Consider the following 20107-nt stretch of genomic DNA (forward strand, 5'->3'; position numbering starts at 1 on the left):
CTACCTAACATATTATCCTAAATGGAGTGTAAATTGTTTTTCTCCCTCATCAATCTACACACAATACCCCATAATGACAAAGCGAACACAGCTTTATAGAAATTTTAGCAAATTTGTAAAAACTGAAATATTACATTTACATAAGTATTCAGACCCTTCACTCAGTACTTTGTTGAAGCACCTTTGGCAGCGATTACAGCATCGAGTCTTCATGGGTATGATGCTACAAGCTTGGCACACCTGTATTTGGGGAGTTTCTCCCATTCTTCTCTGCAGATCCTCTCAAGCTCTGTCAGGTTGGATGGGGAGCATTGCTGCATAGCTATTTTCAGGTCTTTCCAGAGATGTTTAATCGGGTTCAAGTCTGGGCTGTGGCTGGGCCTCTCAAAGACATTCAGAAACTTGTCCCGAAGCCACTCCTGCGTTGTCTTGGCTGTGTGATTTGGGTCGTTGTCCTTTTGGAAGGTGAACCTTTTACCCCAGTCGGAGGTCCTGAGCGCTCTGGAGCAGGTTTTCATCAAGGATCTCTCTGTACTTTGCTCCGTTCATCTTTACCTCAATCCTGACTAGTCTCCCAGTCCCTGCCTCTGAAAACATCCCCACAGCATGATGCTGCCACCACCATGCTTCACCGTAGGGATGATGCCAGGTTTCCTCCAGACATGACGTTTGGTATTCAGGCCAAAGAGTTCAATCTTGGTTTCATTAGAAAAGATAATCTTGTTTCTCCTGGTCTGAGACTCCTTAAGATGACTTTTGGCAAACTCCAAGCGGGCTGTTATGTGCCTTTTACTGAGGAGTGGCTTCCATCTGGCCACTCTACCATAAAGGCCTGATAGGTGGAGTGCTGCAGAGATGGTTGTCCTTCTGGAATGTTCTCCCATGACAGAGGAACTCTGGAGCTCTGTCAGAGTGACTATCAGGTTCTTGGTGACCTCCCTGACCAAGGCCCTTCTCCCCTGATTGTTCAGTTTGCCCGGGCGGTCCAGCCCTAGGAAGAGTCTTGGTGGTTCCAAGCTTCTACCATTTAAGAATAATGGAGGCCACTGTGTTCTTGGGGACCTTAAATGCTGCAGCAATGTTTTGGAACCCTTTCCCAGATCTGTGCCTCGACACAATCCTGTCTCGGAGCTCTACGGACAATTCCTTCAATCTCATGGCTGGGTTTTTGATTTGACGTGCACTGTCAACTGTGTGACCTTAAATAGACAGGTGTGTTTCTTTCCAAATCATGTCCAATCAATTTAATTTACCACAGGTGCACTCCAATCAAGTTATAGAAACATCTCAAGGATGATCCATGTAAACAGGATGCACCTGAGCTCAATTTCGAGTCTCATAGCAAAGGGTCTGAATATTTATGTAAATAAGGTATTTCTGTTTTTTATTTTGTAATACATTTGCAAAAATTTCTAAAAAACTGTTTTTGTTTTGTCATTATGGGGTATTGTGTGTGATTGCTGAGTTTTTATTTGTTTTTTATTCCCTTTCTGAGTAAGGCAGTAACTTAACAAAATGTGGGGAAAGTCAAGGGGTCTGAATACTTTTAGAAGGCACTGTATGTATGCAAAGTTTTGTTCAAATCTAAAGGGGTGCGGTCAAAAAGTGATTGAAATCAAAGGACCGACCCAATATGGAGATAATGTAATGTAGTCATGCTATGGAGACCATGACCGTGAAATAGAAGGTGTAGAATACTGCAGACTAAGCCCTGTACGTTGTCTCCCTGCAGATGTGGCATTGTCCAGTGGGTGCATCTCTCCCGAGCCCGGCTCCCCCTTGCAGGGCTCCTCAGACGGGACAGGCATGTTGGGGAGTTTTGGGGGGTCGCTCAGCGCCACTCTCACGGTCAGCAGTGTGGAGTACCTGGGCCCAGAGGAGGAACTCCCCCCGCCAGGTAGGACAGCCCAAAAACCCTACAAAGAAAACTAAGACCCAATCCTAAATCCTATGGTTTATTATGCACTTATGGAGATATGAGAGGATTTGATTGGTATATATGATGAAACTTCCACCTCCTAGCCTGTCATAGGTCAAGGTGGAGCTACAGTTTTTGGACAGCGAAGCAATTTTTTTTATTTTGGCTATATACTCCAGCATTCTGGATTCGAAATCAAATTAGGAATATGAGCTGAAAGTACTGAATTTCGCCTTTTCTACTTTGTACTCCTTTAGAAGAAGATGAATTATTTGACACAGGATAGGATAGCCCGAGAAGTCTACCATCAACCGTATTGCTTTCGCCAGTGACACATTTCAGAGTAATCAAACTTACAGAGGGCCATGGAATTCGACTGAATCCTTCGTGTGTATCTTTGATAATAGTTTATAGGCATGTCACACCACAATTGTATTTTTTCTTTATAATTATGAACAATTATTTATAAACTTTTGACAGTATTTACAATAGGAAAAACTCAAGATACATGATCTATGATATGGAGCGATCACCATTTTATTATTCATGTTCTTATACTGTACAAATTATTCAAAGTAGGTTACGTTTAGCCATATGATACTCACAAGAGCCACTAGGGGGCAACGGAGAAAATGTATAAACATCCAGAATGGTACTTATAATAGCATCGTTCATTCACTGACAACAACTTTCTCACAGTGAATGGTGGCACCTGATTTAAACTTTGATTTAACTTAATTAAACAAATGTCTTTCAGCGGCTGAGCCTCCAGAGGATTGTGAGCCAGAGGAGGAGAGCAGTCAGAAAACAGAAGAGGAGGGAGAAGAGGAGGCGCAGCCTAGTGCCGATGCCTCCGATGAGGTACAGGAGGGCATAGAGGAGACGGAGGAGAGACTAGAAGAGGAAATACCTCGAGGAACCACGCCACCTCCAGTAGCGGCCAAACCGGTGATGCCACAGCTGAGCAGTGGCGAGGGTGAGTAGGCTAGAGTAGTGTATCAGGGTAGGTGTCAATTCGAATCGAACTCATTCCAATTCCAATTTTTCCTCATTGAAAAGCATTGAGAAAAATTGGAATTGATTGAAATGGAATTAACCCGGTTGGAGTATATTAATAGGAAGGGACCATCATGCCAAAACACATAGGCCTGCGAATACATACACATGTACTGCACTGCACTCACAGACAAGGGTAGTGTGAACCCCACATGTACAAGCACACAAACACCCAAAAACATGTGACAGAGACCATCCATGTACGGCCGACCAGGATTCGATCACACATCAACAATGACACAAAACTACAAAAGCTAGCATGCTTCCTTCCTACATTTTCCTTACCAATAGTTTTGTTTGGCTGAGGGTAACACTACTTTGTCATGGCATGATGGGTACTACTAGCACACACACAGCTAACTAGCTGACATCTGCTACATATACTTAACACAACACACCAAAGGATCACACATCTGTGCATGAAGAGGATGGACCACCCATACCACTAGAGTAAGAGTTTTTAAAATTCACATTGAGCATGCGATTATGGCGGATAGTCAGATTAATATAATAGTTTGATTAAAACGTTTACATGCTTTGCAAGAAGGCCGATTTCCCATAATAATCCTGTTTACATGGATACATCTGAAATCAGGCTACCTGATGGCACTCTGATAAATGCAAAACATCGGCAATCAAAATCAACGTTCTACCACATCGACCATGTTATTTTTGGGAAGCATATTTGATTCTGAAAACTACTTCGAAGACGCATACATTCAGTAGTTCCGAACCCGGCTCGCTCGGCTGGTGCTGGCACATGCACAGATCAAATAAATTGCTGGAACACCGATTAAGGTGTTTACACGTCCTAATAATTTGAAAGATTGCTCTGAAAACCAGGTGTTTTAATCGGCATATGTTTACTTCGTTTTTTGACTTTACACCGATTAAGATAAGCTGAGTAAGGTGTTTACATGACTATTGCATAATCTGCCTACTGCCATAAACAGTTTCATATGGAATTATTCCTGTACATGTAAACGTACCCATTGTGGACCACTCAAATCGTTTTGAGACACTGTGCTGTCATAGACAAACAAAGTACAGATTTTAATTTGGAGTCATCATCATCTAAACATCATTGGTATCAGTTATTACATTGTACATAAGGTCACCTATACATGCATAAACAAATACAAAGTACAGTAGATACCTGACCTCTGTCTTTCTTTGCCCCTCAGACCCATCCCCTGTGTCCTCACACTTGGCCAACTCTTTCCTGCCTAAGGAGCCTCCCAGGGCTCCCGAGAGCCTGGCCTCCATGGTGTCCCTGCGAGGGCCACTCTCCAACTCCTCAGGGTCTCCTCACCTCACCAATATTATGCACCCTCCAATGCCCCCTAGCTGTATCATGGAAGAACTACAACGAGCCTTTGCCTCAAAAGCGAATCGGCAAGAAAGGTGAAGAGCACCAACCATTCACTGCAAACAGCCATATAATCTCCCCATCATGTGACCGGGAGTTCATGTTGTCTCTAATGTTTGGTAAAACTTAAAGCCTGTGGATAGAATTCTTTATAACTTGTTATAAGCATATATGAGCCTTTATAATGTCTTAAAATGAAGTTTATTATAATATGTTAGGTCTCTGTATCAACAGTTCCACTGACTCAAAATGGCTGGTATTTAGTCATGCTCATTATGAGACGATGATAGGACATTATAAACACGGTCACACATGCGACTCGACATTATCATGTCTTACAATGCATTATAACTGTATCATAATGCATTATACCTACTGGTGTTGAGTAAAGTGTTATTTAATGTTCAACCCCACATCTAACCTCAACATCATCCCTTTCAGTGATGTTACAGCCAATTAGCTTACTACCGCCATGTTGCATTTTCACTATCCCATAATTGAAGAACCCAGTGTTCACTCCTATGGTATCTTCACCACATGCTCACCCATCCACGTTAACTCCTACCTTTTACCTTTCAAATTGATTAAATGCTACCTCCCATACTAACCTGCACTGCCTTGCTCACCCGTCCATTAACCCCCCCCCCCCCCCATGCTCCCTCCTCCCTCCCGTGTCCCCTCAGTGTGCATGGGCCTGCTGAGCCGTGCTCGCCCCCTTGGCGGCGCTCTGACGGGCGGATCTCTCGCTCCTCCAGCTCGGAGAATCCGTCGGTGGCGGGGGGTGGCGTTGTCGACTGGCTCCACCAAACGGAGAGGAAGATGGAGGCGGAGGAGAACAAGGAGAATGTGCGGCTGGACCAGTGCTTCTCCGACAGCTCGGGCCTCCCCCATGATCAGGACGACTGGAACGACTCTGTCATATCCGGTGTGTCCATTCTTAAAGGAAAGATCGCATAAAATGATATCCACGAAATGAACAACATAGATTAATGACATCCCCCTTGTTAAACTAATTCCCAAGCAGTATACAGTTGAAGTCGGAAGTTTACATACATCTTAGCCGAATACATTTAAACTCAGTTTTTCACAATTCCTGACATTTAATCCTAATAAAAATTCCCTGTCTTAGGTCAGTTAGGATCACCACTTTATTTTAAGAATGTGAAATGTCAGAATAATAGTGGAGAGAATTATTTATTTCAGCTTATATTTCTTTCATCACATTTCCAGTGGGTCAGACGTTTACATACACTCAATTAGTATTTGGTAGCATTACATTTAAATTGTTTAACTTGAATCAAATGTATTGGGTAGCCTTCCACAAGCTTCCCACAATAAGTTGGGTGAATTTTGGCCCATTCCTCCTGACAGAGCTGGTGTAACTGAGTCAGGTTTTTAGGCCTCCTTGCTCGCACACACTTTTTCAGTTCTGCCCACAGATTTTCTAGAAGATTGAGGTCAGGGCTTTGTGATGGCCACTCCAATAACTTGACTTTGTTGTCCTTAAGCCATTTTGCCACAACTTTGGAAATATGCTTGGGGTCATTGTCCATTTGGAAGACCCATTTGCGACCAAGCTTTAACTTCCTGACTGATATCTTGAGATGTTGCTTCCATATATACACATAATTTTCCTCCCTCATGATGCCAGCTATTTTGTGAAGTGCACCAGTCCCTCCTGCAGCAAAGCACCCCCGCAACATGATGCTGCCACCCCCATGATTCACGGTTGGGATGATGTTCTTCGGCTTGCAAGCCTCCCCCTTTTTCCTCCAAACATAATGATGGTCATTATGGCTAAACAGTTCTACTTTTGTTTCCTCAGACCAGAAGACATTTCTCCAAAAAGTACTATCTTTGTCCCCATGTGCAGTTGCAAACCGTAGTCTGGCTTTTTTATGGCGGTTTTGGAGCAGTGGCTTCTTCCTTGCTGAGTGGCCTTTCAGGTTATGTTGACATAGGACTCGTTTTACTGTGGATATAGATACTTTTGTACCTGTTTCCTCCAGCATCTTCACAAGGTCCTTTGCTGTTGTTCTGGGATTGATTTGCACATTTCACACCAAAGTACGTTCATCCCTAGGAGACAGAACGCGTCTCCTTCCTGAGCGATATGATGGCTGCGTGGTCCCATGGTGTTTATACTTGCGTACTATTGTTTGTACAGATGAACGTGGTACCTTCAGGTGTTTGGAAATTGCTCCCAAGGATGAACCAGACTTGTGGAGGTCTACAATTCTTTTTCTGAGATATTGGCTGATTTCTTTTGATTTTCCTATGATGTCAAGCAAAGAGGCACTGAGTCTGAAGGAAGGCCTTGAAATACATCCACAGGTACACCTCAAATTGACTCAAATTATGTCAATTAGCCTATCAGAAGCTTCTAAAGCCATGACATAATTTTCTGTAATTTCCCAAGCTGTTTAAAGGCACAGTCAACTTAGTGTATGTAAACATCTGACCCACTGGAATTGTGATACAGTGAATTATAAGTGAATTCATCCGTTTGTAAACAATTGTTGGAAAAATGACTTGTGTCATGCACAAAGTAGATGTCCTAACCGACTTGCCAAAACTATAGTTTGTTAACAAGAAATTTGTGGAGTGGTTGAAAAACGAGTTTTAATGACTCCAACCTAATGTACTTCAACTGTAGTTGAAATAGACTTTAAAAAATAGACTTTCATTTTTTAACTTTATAACTCCTGGGCTAAACTTTTTTGGGGAAAACAGACAGACACAAATGGCAGACACAGCAGTTTTAATCTGACAAATTGAAAAAGCTTGTTTTGTTTTTGGTGGGCATTATGGACTCTCCTAAACTTGAGATGTCCACGTGATTTACAAGAAGGTTTAAGTTGCATGTGAACACTTTAGGTTAGGTTTCTGTCCCGTGAGAGTGATCTTGAAGTGATCGCTGACGTCGTTTGTGTGTGTGTGTGCAGGTACACTACCTCGCAGGCTAAGGAAGGAGCTGTTGACGGTGAAGCTTCGGAATCGGCCCAGCAAGGAGGAGCTGGAAGACCGGAATATCTTCCCGGCACGGACCGAACAGGAGCGTCAGGATATACGCCAGCAGATCGAGATGAAACTCGCCAAGTAAGTAGTCATCTTCTCTCCTCACCCACTCCTTTCTCACTTCATCTTTCCATAATACCTCACATCGTCTCGTCACCCCTTTTTCTCAAAAGGCATTGGAGAAGAAGGTCCAAGGAAAGGGACCTTGATCTTCTTCTCCAATATGGTTGGGAAGGAGGCAAGGAGCAAGGAATGGCGAAAAGGCCAATTGATAAAAATCCCATCTAGATCACATCCTGTAGGCCGACCTCAATGACACCTTTTCCTCTTCAACATCTTTCCTACCCTAGAACAGGGGTACTACTAATTGAGAAGGTCCAGTGTTCACAAATTCCCTAGATGGCAAACGTACAGATGGATACTGTCCTTTATCAGCACTGTGGTACAGCGTAGTAACAAACATAGTCATCTAGGACTTAGGAAACATGTTGTTATATAAAATGTACGTTAAATGAGACTAAGAATTTGAATTAATTACAATTTCTTTCAAATGTAAACATGTGCAAAATTGCATCAACATTGCTGAGGAACAAAACATTTAAATAAAATCAAGTGCATGTTTTCTGAAGAACAAAGTTTAAAAAAATAAGTTTAACAAAAATAATAATCTTAATGCACAGAACGTCACTGTGGGCCATACAATATTCATGTATAAGTCACTCTGTGCCTTGTCCTGCATTAATGAGAGAAATTACACTTTCTGTCTCCTGCCAATGCTTTGAACTTAGGCACAAATGGTGTGAGAGCAACTCTGAGACACTGGTGCAGGTGTTCATTAGTGAGCCTGGTGCGGTACTTGTTTTTAATGAAGTTAATTGTGGAGACGGCTGATTAACCGCTGTATGTGGAGCCAAACATGGTCAGGATTTAGTGTCAGTTTCTTGAGAACATGGACATCAGCTGCAGGCACTATCTTTCCCAGAAAGTGACAGGGTCCATCACTCCATTTATAGTGATTTAACATCTACCCATCTGAAGATCTGTTTTGCTTCTTCTGACAACCTTGTCACATTCGTGACCAAAAAGGTGTTCTGGATGAGCAGAAGCAGTTCTCTTCCAAAAGTGAAATCATTAAAGCGAGCCTTGAAGTTATCCATCAGCCTCTGGAAGAAATCAACATGGTTGGGAACAGCTTTGTCTCCCTGCGTTTGAACAAGAAGATTGGGGAAGTGGACAAGTTCTCTCTGGAGATAATTCACCAGCATTACCAGCATTACGACGAAGAATACGACTTTCCCGAATCGGATTCTTTGTTCGTACCCACCAGGGCAATTTAACTGATTCCAGAGGCTGTTCCAAAACACTGCGGGCGGAAAAGAGGTACTCGGAGGGGACTTTTAGTCCGACTCAGGAGGTGCGCACAACACCGACCGCTTCCGAGTCTATTACTCGCTAATGTTCAGTCTCTGGATAATAAAGTTGACGAGCACAGGGCGAGGATTTCCTTCCATAGAGATATCAGGGATTGTAACATACTCTGTTTCATGGAAACATGGCTCTCTCGGGATATACTGTCTGAGTCCGTACAGCCAGTTGTGGTCTCAGTTCATCGCGCAGACATGAATAAATATCTCTCTGGGAAGAAGATGGGTGGGGGTGTATGTTTCATGATTAACTACTCATGATGTGATTGTGATAACATACAGGAACTCAAGTCCTTTTGTTCACCTGACATAGAATACCTCACAATCAAATGCCGACCGTATTACCTCCCAAGAGAATTCTCTCCGGTTATAGTCACAGCCGTGTATATTCCCCCTCAAAGAACTTCACTGGACAGTATGCAAACTGGAAACCACATATCCTGAGGCTGCATTTATTGTAGCTAGGGATTTTAACAAAGCAAATTTGAGAAAAACGTTACCAAGTTCTAACAACACATTGTTTGTAGTATTTGCGCTGCTAAAACACTCGACCACTGCTACTCCAACTCCCGGGATGCCTACAAGGCCCTCCCCCACCCTCCCTTCAGCAAATCTGATCATGACTCCATTTTGCTCCTCCCTTCCTATAGGCAGATACTCAAACAGGAAGTACCTGTGCTATGGACTATTCAACGCTGGTCTGACCAATCGGAATCCACGCTTCAAGATTGTTTTGATCACGCGGAATGGGATATGTCCCGGGTAGCCTCTGAGAACAACATACGCTGATACGGTGACTGAGTTTATCAGGAAGTGTATAGGAGATATTGTACCTACTATGACTATTAAAACCTACCCTAACCAGAAACCGTGGATAGATGGTAGCATTCACGCAAAACTGAAAGTGTGAACCATCGCATTTAACCATGGCAAGGTGACTGGGAATATGGCTAAATACAAGCAGTGTAGTTATTCCCTCCGTAAGTCAATCAAACAGGCAAAACGTCAGTATAGAGACAAAGTGTAGTCCAATTCAATGGCTTACACACGAGACCTATGTGACAGGGTCTACAGACAATCACGGTATACAAAGGGAAAACTAGCCACGACACGGACACCGTCTTGCTCCCGGACAAGCTAAACACCTTCTTTGCCTGCTTTGAGGATAACACAGTGCCACCGATGCGGCCCGCTTTCCTTCTCCATGGCCAATGTGAGTAAGACATTTTAGCGTGTTAACCCTCGCGGCCCAGACGGCATCCCTTGCTGCTTCCTCAGAGCATGCGCAAACTAGCTGGCTGGAGTGTTTATGGACATATTCAATCTCTCCCTATCCCAGTCTACTGTCCCCACATGCTTCAAGATGTCCACCATTGTTCCTGTACCCAAGAAAGCAAAGGTAACTGAACTAATTGACTATCACCCTGTAGCACTCACTTCTTTCATCATGAAGTGCTTTGAGAGACTAGTCAAGGATCATATCAACTTTACCTTACCTGACACCCTAGACCCACTTCAATTTGCTTATCGCCCCAAAAGATCCACAGACGATACAATCGCCATCACACTGCACACTGCCCTTGTCCATCTGGACAAGAGGAATACCTATGTAAGAATGCTGTTCATTGACTATAGCTCAGCATTCAACACCATAGTACCCTCCAAGCTCATCAATAAGCTCGAGTCTGAACCCTGGGTCTGAACCCTGACCTGTGCAACTGGGTCCTGGACTTCCTGACGGGCCTCCCCCAGGTGGTGAAGGTAGGAAACAACACCTCCACTTTGCTGATCCTCCCCACAAGGATGCGTGCTCCTCCCCTCCTGTACTCCCTGTTCACCCATGACTGCATGGCCACACACGCCTCCAACTCAATCATCACGTTTCCAGACAACACAACAGTAGTAGGCCGGATTACGAACAATGACGAGACAGCCTACAGGGAGGAGGTGAGAGCCCTGGGAGTGTGGTACCAGGAAAATAACATCTCACCCAACGTCAACAAAACAAAGGAGCTGATCGTGGATTTCAGGAAACAGCAGACGGAGCACCCCCTTATCCACATCGATGGGACCGCAGTGGAGAACGTGGAAAGCTTCAAGTTCCTCGGCGTACACATCACGGACAAACTGAAATTGTCCACCCACACAGACAGTGTGGTGAAGAAGGCGCCTCTTCAACCTCAGGAGGCGGAATAAATTTGGCTTGGCACCTAAAACCCTCACAAAATTTTACAGATGCGCAATTGAGAGCATCCGGTTGGGCTGTATCACCGCCTGGTACGGCAACTGCACCGCCTTCAACCGCAGGGCTCCCCAGATGGTGGTGCGGTCTGCCCAACGCATCACCGGGGTCAAACTACCTGCCCTCCATGATACAGCAGCACTTAGATCTTCTGCACAGATTCTGTCAGACCCGGGCCCTGACAGTAAATCTCAGTAAGACAAAAATAATGGTGTTCCAAAAAAGGTCCAGTTACCAGGACCACGAATACAAATTCAATCTAGACACCATTGCCCTAGAGCACACACAAACTATACATATATTGGCCTAAACATCAGCGCCACAGGTAACTTCGACAAAGCTGTGAACGATCTGAGAAAAGGCAAGAAGGGCCTTCTATGGCATCAAAAGGAACATAAAATTCGACATACCAATTACGATCTGGCAAAAAAAACAAAAAACTTTTATTTCACCTTTATTTAAACAGGTAAGCTAGTTGAGAACAAGTTCTCATTTACAACTGCGACCTGGCCAAGATAATGCAAAGCAGTGTGACAGAAACAACAACACAGAGTTACACATGGAATAAACAAGCGTACAGTCAATAACACAATAGAAAAAAAAGAAAGTCTATATACAGTGTGTGCAAATGGCATGAGGAGGTAAGACAATAAATAGGCCATAGTAGCAAAGTAATTACAATTTAGCAGATTAACACCAGAGTGATAGATGAGCAGATGATGGTGTGTAAGTAGTGATACTGGTGTGCAAAAGAGCAGCAAAGTAAATAAAAACAATATGGGGATGAGGTAGGTAGATTGGGTGGGCTGTTTACAGATGGACTATGTACAGCTGCAGCGATCGGTTAGCTGCTCAGATAGCTGATGTTTAAAGTTAGTGAGGGAAATGTAAGTCTCCAGCTTCAGCGATTTTTGCAATTCGTTCCAGTCACTGGCAGCAGAGAACTGGAAGGAAAGGTGGCCAAAGGAGGTGTTGGCTTTGGGGATGACCAGAGAGATATACCTGCTGGAGCGCATGCTACGGGTGGGTGTTGTTATCGTGACCAGTGAGCTGAGATAAGGTGGAGATTTACCTAGCATAGACTTATTGATGACCTGGAGCCAGTGGGTCTGGCGACGAATATGTAGTGAGGGTCAGCCGACTAGAGCATACAGGTCGCAATGGTGGGTGGTATAAGGCGCTTTGGTAACAAAATGGATGGCACTGTGATAGACTAGCTGAGTAGAGTATTGGAAGCTATTTTGTAGATGACATCGCCAAAGTCGAGGATCGGTAGGATAGTCAGCTTTACTAGGGTAAGTTTGGCGGCGTGAGTGAAGGATGCTTTGTTGCGAAATAGAAAGCCGATTCTAGATTTGATTTTGGATTGGAAATGTTTGATATGAGTCTGGGAGAAGAGTTTACAGTCTAGCCAGACACCTAGGTATTTGTAGTTGTCCACGTATTCTAAGTCAGAACCGTCCAGAGTAGTGATGCTAGTCGGGCGGGCTAAATACTTGAATCAGTTATAGAAACCATTGCTCTTTATGGTTCTCCCTCACTAGCTTTAAGCACCAGCTGTCAGAGCAGCTCATAGATTACTGCACCTGTACATAACCCATCTACAATTTAGCCCAAACAACTACCTCTTTACCTACTGTATTTATTTATTAATTTATTTTGCTCCTTTGCACCCCATTATTTCTGTCTCTACTTTGCACTTTCTTCCAATGCAAACCAACCATTCCAGTGTTTTTTTTTAGTTTTTATTTTACTTGCTGTGTTGTACTCACTTCGCCTCCATGGCCTTTTTATATTTTTATTTATTTATACATATCTGTTTGCCTTCACCTCCCTTATCTCACCTCACTTGCTCACATTGTATATAGACTTATTTTTTTATTTTTTTCACTGTATTATTGACTATATGTTTGTTTTTACTCCATGTGTAACTATGTGTTGTTGTATGTGTCGAACTGCTTTGCTTTATCTTGGCCAGGTCGCAATTGTAAATGAGAACGTGTTCTCAATTTGCCTACCTGGTTAAATAAAGGTTAAATAAAAAAAATAAAAATAAAAAATGGTTGTGAGGTCTGGAGTCAACTCACCAACCAAGAATTCACAAAATGAGAAAAACACCAAAATGAGACTGCATTCAGAATTCTGCAAAAATATCCTCAGTGTACAACGTAAAACACCAAATAATGCATGAATAGCAGAATTAGGCTGATACCCGCTAATTATCAAAATCCAGAAAAGAGACGTTAAATACCACAACAACCTAAAAGGAAATGATTCCCAAACCTTCCATAACAAAGCCATCACCTACAGAGAAATTAACCTGGAGAAGAGCCCCCTAAGCAAGTTGGTCCTGGTGCTCTGCCACTGTGTACTCTCTGTTTAGGGCCAAATAGAATTCTGTTACTTGACACATTGAAAATAATTTACAAAAAAACAGAGCAAACTAGAATGCTATTTGGCCCTATACAGAGACTACACAGTGGCAGAATACCTGACCACTGAGACTGACCCAAAATTAAGGAAATCTTTGACTATGTACAGACTCAGTGAGCATAGCCTTGCTATTGAGAAAGGCCGCCGAAGGCAGACCTGACTCTCAAGAGAAGACAGGCTATGTGCACACTGCCCACAAAATGAGGTGGAAATTGAGCTGCACTTCCTAACCTCCTGCCAAATGTATGGCCATATTAGAGACACATACTTCCCTCAGATTACACAGACCCACAGAGAATTTGAAAACAAATCCAATTTAGATAAACTCCCATATCTATTGGGGCGAAATACCAGTGTACCATCACAGCAGCAAGATTTGTGACCTGTTGCCACAAGAAAAGGACAACCGGTGAAGAACAAACACCATTGTAAATACAACCTCTATTTATGTTTATTTATTTTCCCTTTGTACTTTATTTAGCACATTATTACAACACTGTATATAGACATAATATGACATTTGAAATGTCTTTATTATTTTGGAACTTTTGTTAGTGTAATGTTTACTCTAAATGTTTTATTGTTTATTTGACTTTTGTTTATTATCGGTTTCACTTGCTTTGGCAATGTAAACATGTTTCCCATGCCAATAAGCCCCTTATAAGCCCCTTAAATTAAAACAAATTTAAATCTATCCCCCTTTGTGTCAACTTCCCTTTGATGGCCTCATGGATATCCTCTCCCATGTGTGTGCTTCCAGATTTGTTAAGCCCAACAGCTCCTCACAGGATTCCTTATTTTTAAAATCTGACAAACACCAGAAGCTGGGCATTATCAGTGTTATTCATCCACAGCTAATGAAATGCACGGTGCATTCTGAATGGCCTCATTAACTTGTGAAGTTAAATCTTCAGCTAATATTTCAGTTCTCCTCATTGCTGTGGAATCTGCCAGTGGGATATGTTTGATCTTTTCCCCGAGTTCATATTTTTTTTTACCTTAAAACCTCACTAGGGTATGTGGGACGGTAGCGTCCCACCTCGTCAACAACCAGTGAAGCTGCAGGGCGCCAAATTCAAAACAACAGAAATCCTATAATTAAAATTCCTCAAACATACAAGTCATTTACACCATTTTAAAGATACACTTGTTGTAAATCCAGCCACAGTGTCCGATTTCAAAAAGGCTTTACGACGAAAGCACACCAAACGATTATGTTAGGTCAGAGCCAAGTCACATAAAAACACAGTCATTTTTCCAGCCAAAGAGAGGAGTCACAAAAAGCAGAAATATAGATAAAATTAATCACTAACCTTTGATGATCTTCATCAGATGACACTCATAGGACTTCATGTTACACAATACATGCATGTTTTGTTCGGCAAAGTTCATATTTATATCCAAAAATCTGAGTTTACATTGGCGCGTTATGTTCAGTAGTTCCAAAACATCCAGTGATTTTGCAGAGATCCACATCAATTTACAGAAATACTCATAATAAACATTGTTAAAAGATACAACTGTTATGCATGGAATTTTAGATCTACTTCTCCTTAATGAAACCGCTGTGTCAGATTTCAAAAAAACTTTATGGAAAAAGCAAACCATGCAATAATCTGAGTACGGCGCTCAGATGACAAATCAAGCCAAACAGATATCCGCCATTTTGGAGTCAACAGAAGTCAGAAATAGCATTATAAATATTCACTTACCTTTGATGATCTTCATCAGAATGCACTCCCAGGAACCCCAGATCCACAATAAATGTTTGTTTTGTTCGATAATGTCCATTATTTATGTCCAAATACCTCCTTGTTGTTCACGCATTCAGTACACAATTCAAACTCACGACGTGCGTGCAAGTCCAGCGGAAAGTATGGATGAAAAGTCCAAAAAGTTATATTACAGTCCGTAGAAACATGTCAAACGAAGTATTGAATCAATCTTTAGGATGTTTTTAACATAAATCTTCGATAATGTTCCAACCGGAGAATTCCTTTGTCTGTACAATTGCAATGGAACAGAGCTCGCTCTCACGTGAACGCACGAGACTGAGCTCGTGGCTCTCTGGCAAACCTCTGACTCATTCCCCTCACATTCGCCCCCACTTCACAGTAGAAGCATCAAACAATGTTCTAAAGACTGTTGACATCTAGTGGAAGCCTTAGGAAGTGCAATATGACCCCATAGACACTGTGTATTCGATAGGCCAAGAGTTGAAAAACTACAAACCTCAGATTTCCCACTTCCTGGTTGGATTTTTTCTCTAGTTTTTGCCTGCCATATGAGTTCTGTTATACTCACAGACGTAATTCAAACAGTTGTCAGAGAAACTGTCAGAGTTTTTTCTATCCAACTCTACTAGTTATATGCATATTCTAGCTTTTATGGCTGAGTAGCAGGCAGTTTAATTTGGGCACGCTTTTCATCCAAAATTCCCAATGCTGCCCCCTACCCTAGTGAAGGTAGGTGTCAGCTAGGTGTCAGCAACTTCACACATGCGCATTCTTTTACCATCTCAGCGTCTGAATTATTTTTCGTTTTCCCAAAACCCAAACTATCCTCAGTGAACACTCCATTGCACATTGTTGGGCTGTAAGGGAATTGACAAGGACTTTAGTGGACTTCTCATATTGGGATTTGAGTTGGTTAATCTTGTTTGTTCTCACCTCCGTGTTCAGGGGATACGTCTGATCGAATGTATTATGCCTGGTGCCATTATGGCGTTTAACATGGGCCCTTTTCACTAGAGCTACGGACTCACTGCATATCAGACACATTGGTTTTGTGCTAGTTGCGGGGAGAATGAATACTGTTCCGTCCACTCGTCTTTGAATATACAGTTTTCAGATTCAACTTTTTTTTTATAACAAGCCATATTAAGAAAGATAAAGGTAACTAAGCTCCTATCTGTGATATTTACAGTTGAACCACGGTTAAATCTTTCTGTTTATTTCTGCCTGCTTGTCCCAAGGTTCCGCAGAGGATATTTGTATTAAAGTGATTGGGTAAAACGCGGCCTCTTGTATTTGCATATAACCACTCGATTGGATTAGACGGGGCACTAGTAGAGACGGGCGTTGCTTCGGGAGAAAGAGAGAGAGAGTGAGAAAGAGAGGTTGCTGAGTTAAAGAGGCCCGCTGCGTCCGGTAGATTTAAAAAAAAAAAAAGCTGTCTAGAAACATTGGATTGACTTTTATATAACAAAATGCAATGTTGTCCGGTTCTCTGGGTCCGGGTCTGGACCACAGTCCGCCAGTTGAGTTGGGCGGCCCTAGAATGTATGTAAGCAGAGCTGGGTTCAAATACTATTTGAAATCTTTCAAATGCCTGCCATATGGGTAGGGTTTGCAGGTCTGGAACTATTCTACTGGTAATCACAAATAAAGTATTTGAAAAATTATTACAAATAGTTCTTGAACCCAGGTCTGGATGGAAGACATTAACCTGAAGGCTCTTTCGGGACATAAGACCACACCATTGATATTGATTGCATATGAATGTCAATATAAATACAGTAAATTCCAGAGCAACTTACAGGAGCAAATAGGGTTAAGTGCCTTGCTCATGGGCACATTGACAGATTTTTCACCTATGAATGTCCATGAGAGGAGAGTCTGAACGGTGAACAATGAGTGATAGGAAGGGATGAAACTGTAAACTTAATGGTAGTGGTTATGTAATGTTGAACAGTGGAGGGTTTAGAGCGGAGGTGAGAAAGACAATCTGATCTAGGAGGATTACCTCCTTGGCTTGCATTGACTTGATTTGCGTCCGTCAGTTAATCTGGCATACATACTCTGGAATTGATGCTTGGACTCGGCCAATCCTGATCCTGGATCAGTCGCTCTATTGTGTTGGATTCATTTTACAGCGGCCAGGTGCTAAACCAGCTGATTGAACTAATCAAGGTCTTGACCAAACCAATCCCTAGTTGAGGAAGAGAGATTTCATCACCAATTGGAGTAAGATCCTGCAAACTTGAAATGTGGTTCATTTGTGGACCTGAGTTATACAATTAGAACGTGGTTCACTATGGTGGTAAAATACCCAGATTCCTTCTCAAGAGCAAAAACTCTTTGATTTCAAGAATGTTACTAGAGAGTTAAAGATAAAAAATCAGGAATCCTGAATTTCCTGTTTTCTATTGCCTCATTTGTGTTTGTGTACTGTTTTGGTTTACTGTATGTGCCAACCACACACAAGACAATCCCTCACAGGAAGTTATTAGAATTCGAACTTCCAGTAACAGTCTTAGCTATGTACAGGCCAGCGGGACACTATGGATGTGGATACATCACACTTCTCTAAACAAAAGCATTTAGAATGTTCTCGTACTGTATGGTTTCTTATTTGCGGAAAAACTCAACAGTTTGCTATGAGGGCAGAATGTGAAGGAATTTAAGAACTATAACTGCTGTGTTTCTCATCACCATTCTGTGAAGCTAGGGGTACACCATCATGTTACGTAACCAGCCATGTAATAACTCACAGTTGAGTGCTACTCATCTTCAAGAACAAGATTTAACAGTCAGACTCCCATGGAAACGATCAACATCAGGCTATTCTTAGTTCCCGCTCGGACCACAGGGTCCTCAAAGTGTAATATTGTCACTGGACAACAAAAACAATTCACTACCGGCTGCAAACAAACACCTTATGTAAAAGAGACTTGTCCCCAAGCCACTTCTGCATTGTCTTGGCTGTGTGCTTACGGTCATTGTCCTGTTGGAATGTGAACCCTTGCCACAGTCTGAGGTCCTGAGCAGGTTTTCTTAAAGGATTTCTCTTTACTTTGCTCCGTTCATCTTTCCCTTGATCCTGACTAGTCTCCCAGTCCCTGCCGCTGAAAAACATCCCCACAGCATGATGCTGCCACCGCTTCACCGTAGGGATAGTGTCAGGTTTCTTACAGACGTGATGGTTGGCATTCAGGTCAGGCTAAAGAGTACAGTCTTGGTTTCATCAGACCAGACAATCTTGTTTCTCATTGTCTGATAGTCCTTTAGGTGCCTTTTGGCAAACTCCAAGTGGGCTGTCATGTGCCTTTTACTGAGGAGTGGCTTCCGTCTGGCCACTCTACCATAAAGGCCTGATTGGTGGAGTGCTGCAGAGATGGTTGTCCTTCTGGAATGTTCTCCCATCTCTGCAGAGGAACTCTGGAGCTCTGTCAGAGTGACTATCGGGTTCTTAGTCAACTCCCTGATCAAGGCCCTTCTCCCCGATGGCTCAGTTTGGCCGGGCGGCCAGCTTCTTTGAACTTCTTCCGAACTTCTTCCATTTAAGAATGATGGAGGCCTTCCCCAGGTCTGTGCCTTGACACAATCCTGTCTCTGAGCTTTACGGACAATTGCTTCAACGTCATGGCTTGGTTTTTGCTCTGACATGCACTGTCAACTGTGGACCTTATATAGACAGATGTGTGCCTTTCCAAATCATATCCAATCAATTGCATTTACCACAGGTGGACTCAAATCAAGTTGTAGAAACATCTCAAGGATGATCAATGGAAACAGGATGCACCTGAGCTCAATTTCGAGTCTCATAGCAAAGGGTCTGAATAGTTATCTAAATAAGGTATTTCTTTATTTTTATACATTTGAAAACATTTCTTAAAAACCTGTTTTTGCTTTGTCATTATGGGGTATTGTGTGTATATTGATGAGGGGCAAAAAATATTTAATCAATTTTAGAATAAGGCTGTAACGTTAAAAAATGAGGAATAAGGGAAGGGGACTAAATACTTTTCGAATGCACTGTATAGGTGCCCGTTTGCCGTGCATGCTCCATATTTTGGTTACACTGCGCTTTTTCAGAGAGGGGAAAGCCCAACTATATTTAGCCCTCAAGATGGTGGAGAAGAGGGAAGCTTAATGAAGGAGTAAAGCCTATTTCCCAAGGGTACTCTTAATGAATGACAAAATAGTCTAGAACTCCGGGCTCAGATCTCCCAAGATGACTGCTAGCTTAGATTGAATCGTCTTTTTCTGAGCCTCTTTCCACGTCGGGGAGAAACCGCCAGACAGAAAAAAAAGCTGAAAAAAAGATGCTGTCCAACTTATCACTGGGATAATGACACCTTGCCTGTCCGTTGTCACAGAGTGAGATGACCTTTCCATCTATAGCACTCTGCTCTCTGCCTGCCACTTCTGCTGCGGTGGCTTTTTGCCGGTGCTATTCTTAGCTTGGAGACTATTGAATAATACATCCCGGTGCACTCCTATCTCTCCGCCTCCCCACTCCTCCTCAAATGTGTGTTATTGAGGAGTTATGTGAGGAGAAATGGTGGGGGGAGGGCAATACAGTTACAGTAGGCCAGAATGCAGGAGATGGGGTTTTTCCATTTTAAAGGAGAGCGGAATTCCGAACTCATTATTATTTTTTTTATGACAGGATAGGAGCAGAAGAAGGGAGACAGAGTAATGGCAGCAGAAATGTGTAGAGTTCATGCCTCGATAGAACCGGGATCCCCACTACAGGGGAAGTGTATGATTTCGGAGGCGAGAGCATTACCCGCTCGACCAGACTCCGGGCCAGCAAGAGGTGTGTTTTGTGGAGAGCTGGTTTATTGTGACTGCTCACTGCAGTCTGGCTGCCTTCTTTTGGCTGTCAATTTGTGGCTGAAGGAGAAAAGGAAGCTAATGCCT

General features: G+C 42.7%; 1 protein-coding gene across 2 annotated transcripts in view; it reads left to right on the plus strand.

The window, feature by feature from the left end:
* Nucleotides 1-20107, plus strand: part of LOC129824211 (phosphatase and actin regulator 3-like) — a 61586-nt gene that overhangs the window by 31787 nt on the left and 9692 nt on the right. Inside the window, exons 3-7 of one of the 2 annotated variants that reach the window (XM_055883684.1) lie at nucleotides 1733-1897; nucleotides 2676-2894; nucleotides 4159-4378; nucleotides 5027-5268; nucleotides 7289-7442. In XM_055883684.1, coding sequence (XP_055739659.1) covers nucleotides 1733-1897; nucleotides 2676-2894; nucleotides 4159-4378; nucleotides 5027-5268; nucleotides 7289-7442 — 1000 coding nt within the window. The remainder of the gene's footprint in view (nucleotides 1-1732; nucleotides 1898-2675; nucleotides 2895-4158; nucleotides 4379-5026; nucleotides 5269-7288; nucleotides 7443-20107) is intronic. The other variant, XM_055883693.1, reaches the window with a different exon arrangement.

This window comes from Salvelinus fontinalis, chromosome 2 (assembly GCF_029448725.1).
Source record: "Salvelinus fontinalis isolate EN_2023a chromosome 2, ASM2944872v1, whole genome shotgun sequence".
NCBI classification, from domain to species: Eukaryota; Metazoa; Chordata; class Actinopteri; order Salmoniformes; family Salmonidae; genus Salvelinus; species Salvelinus fontinalis.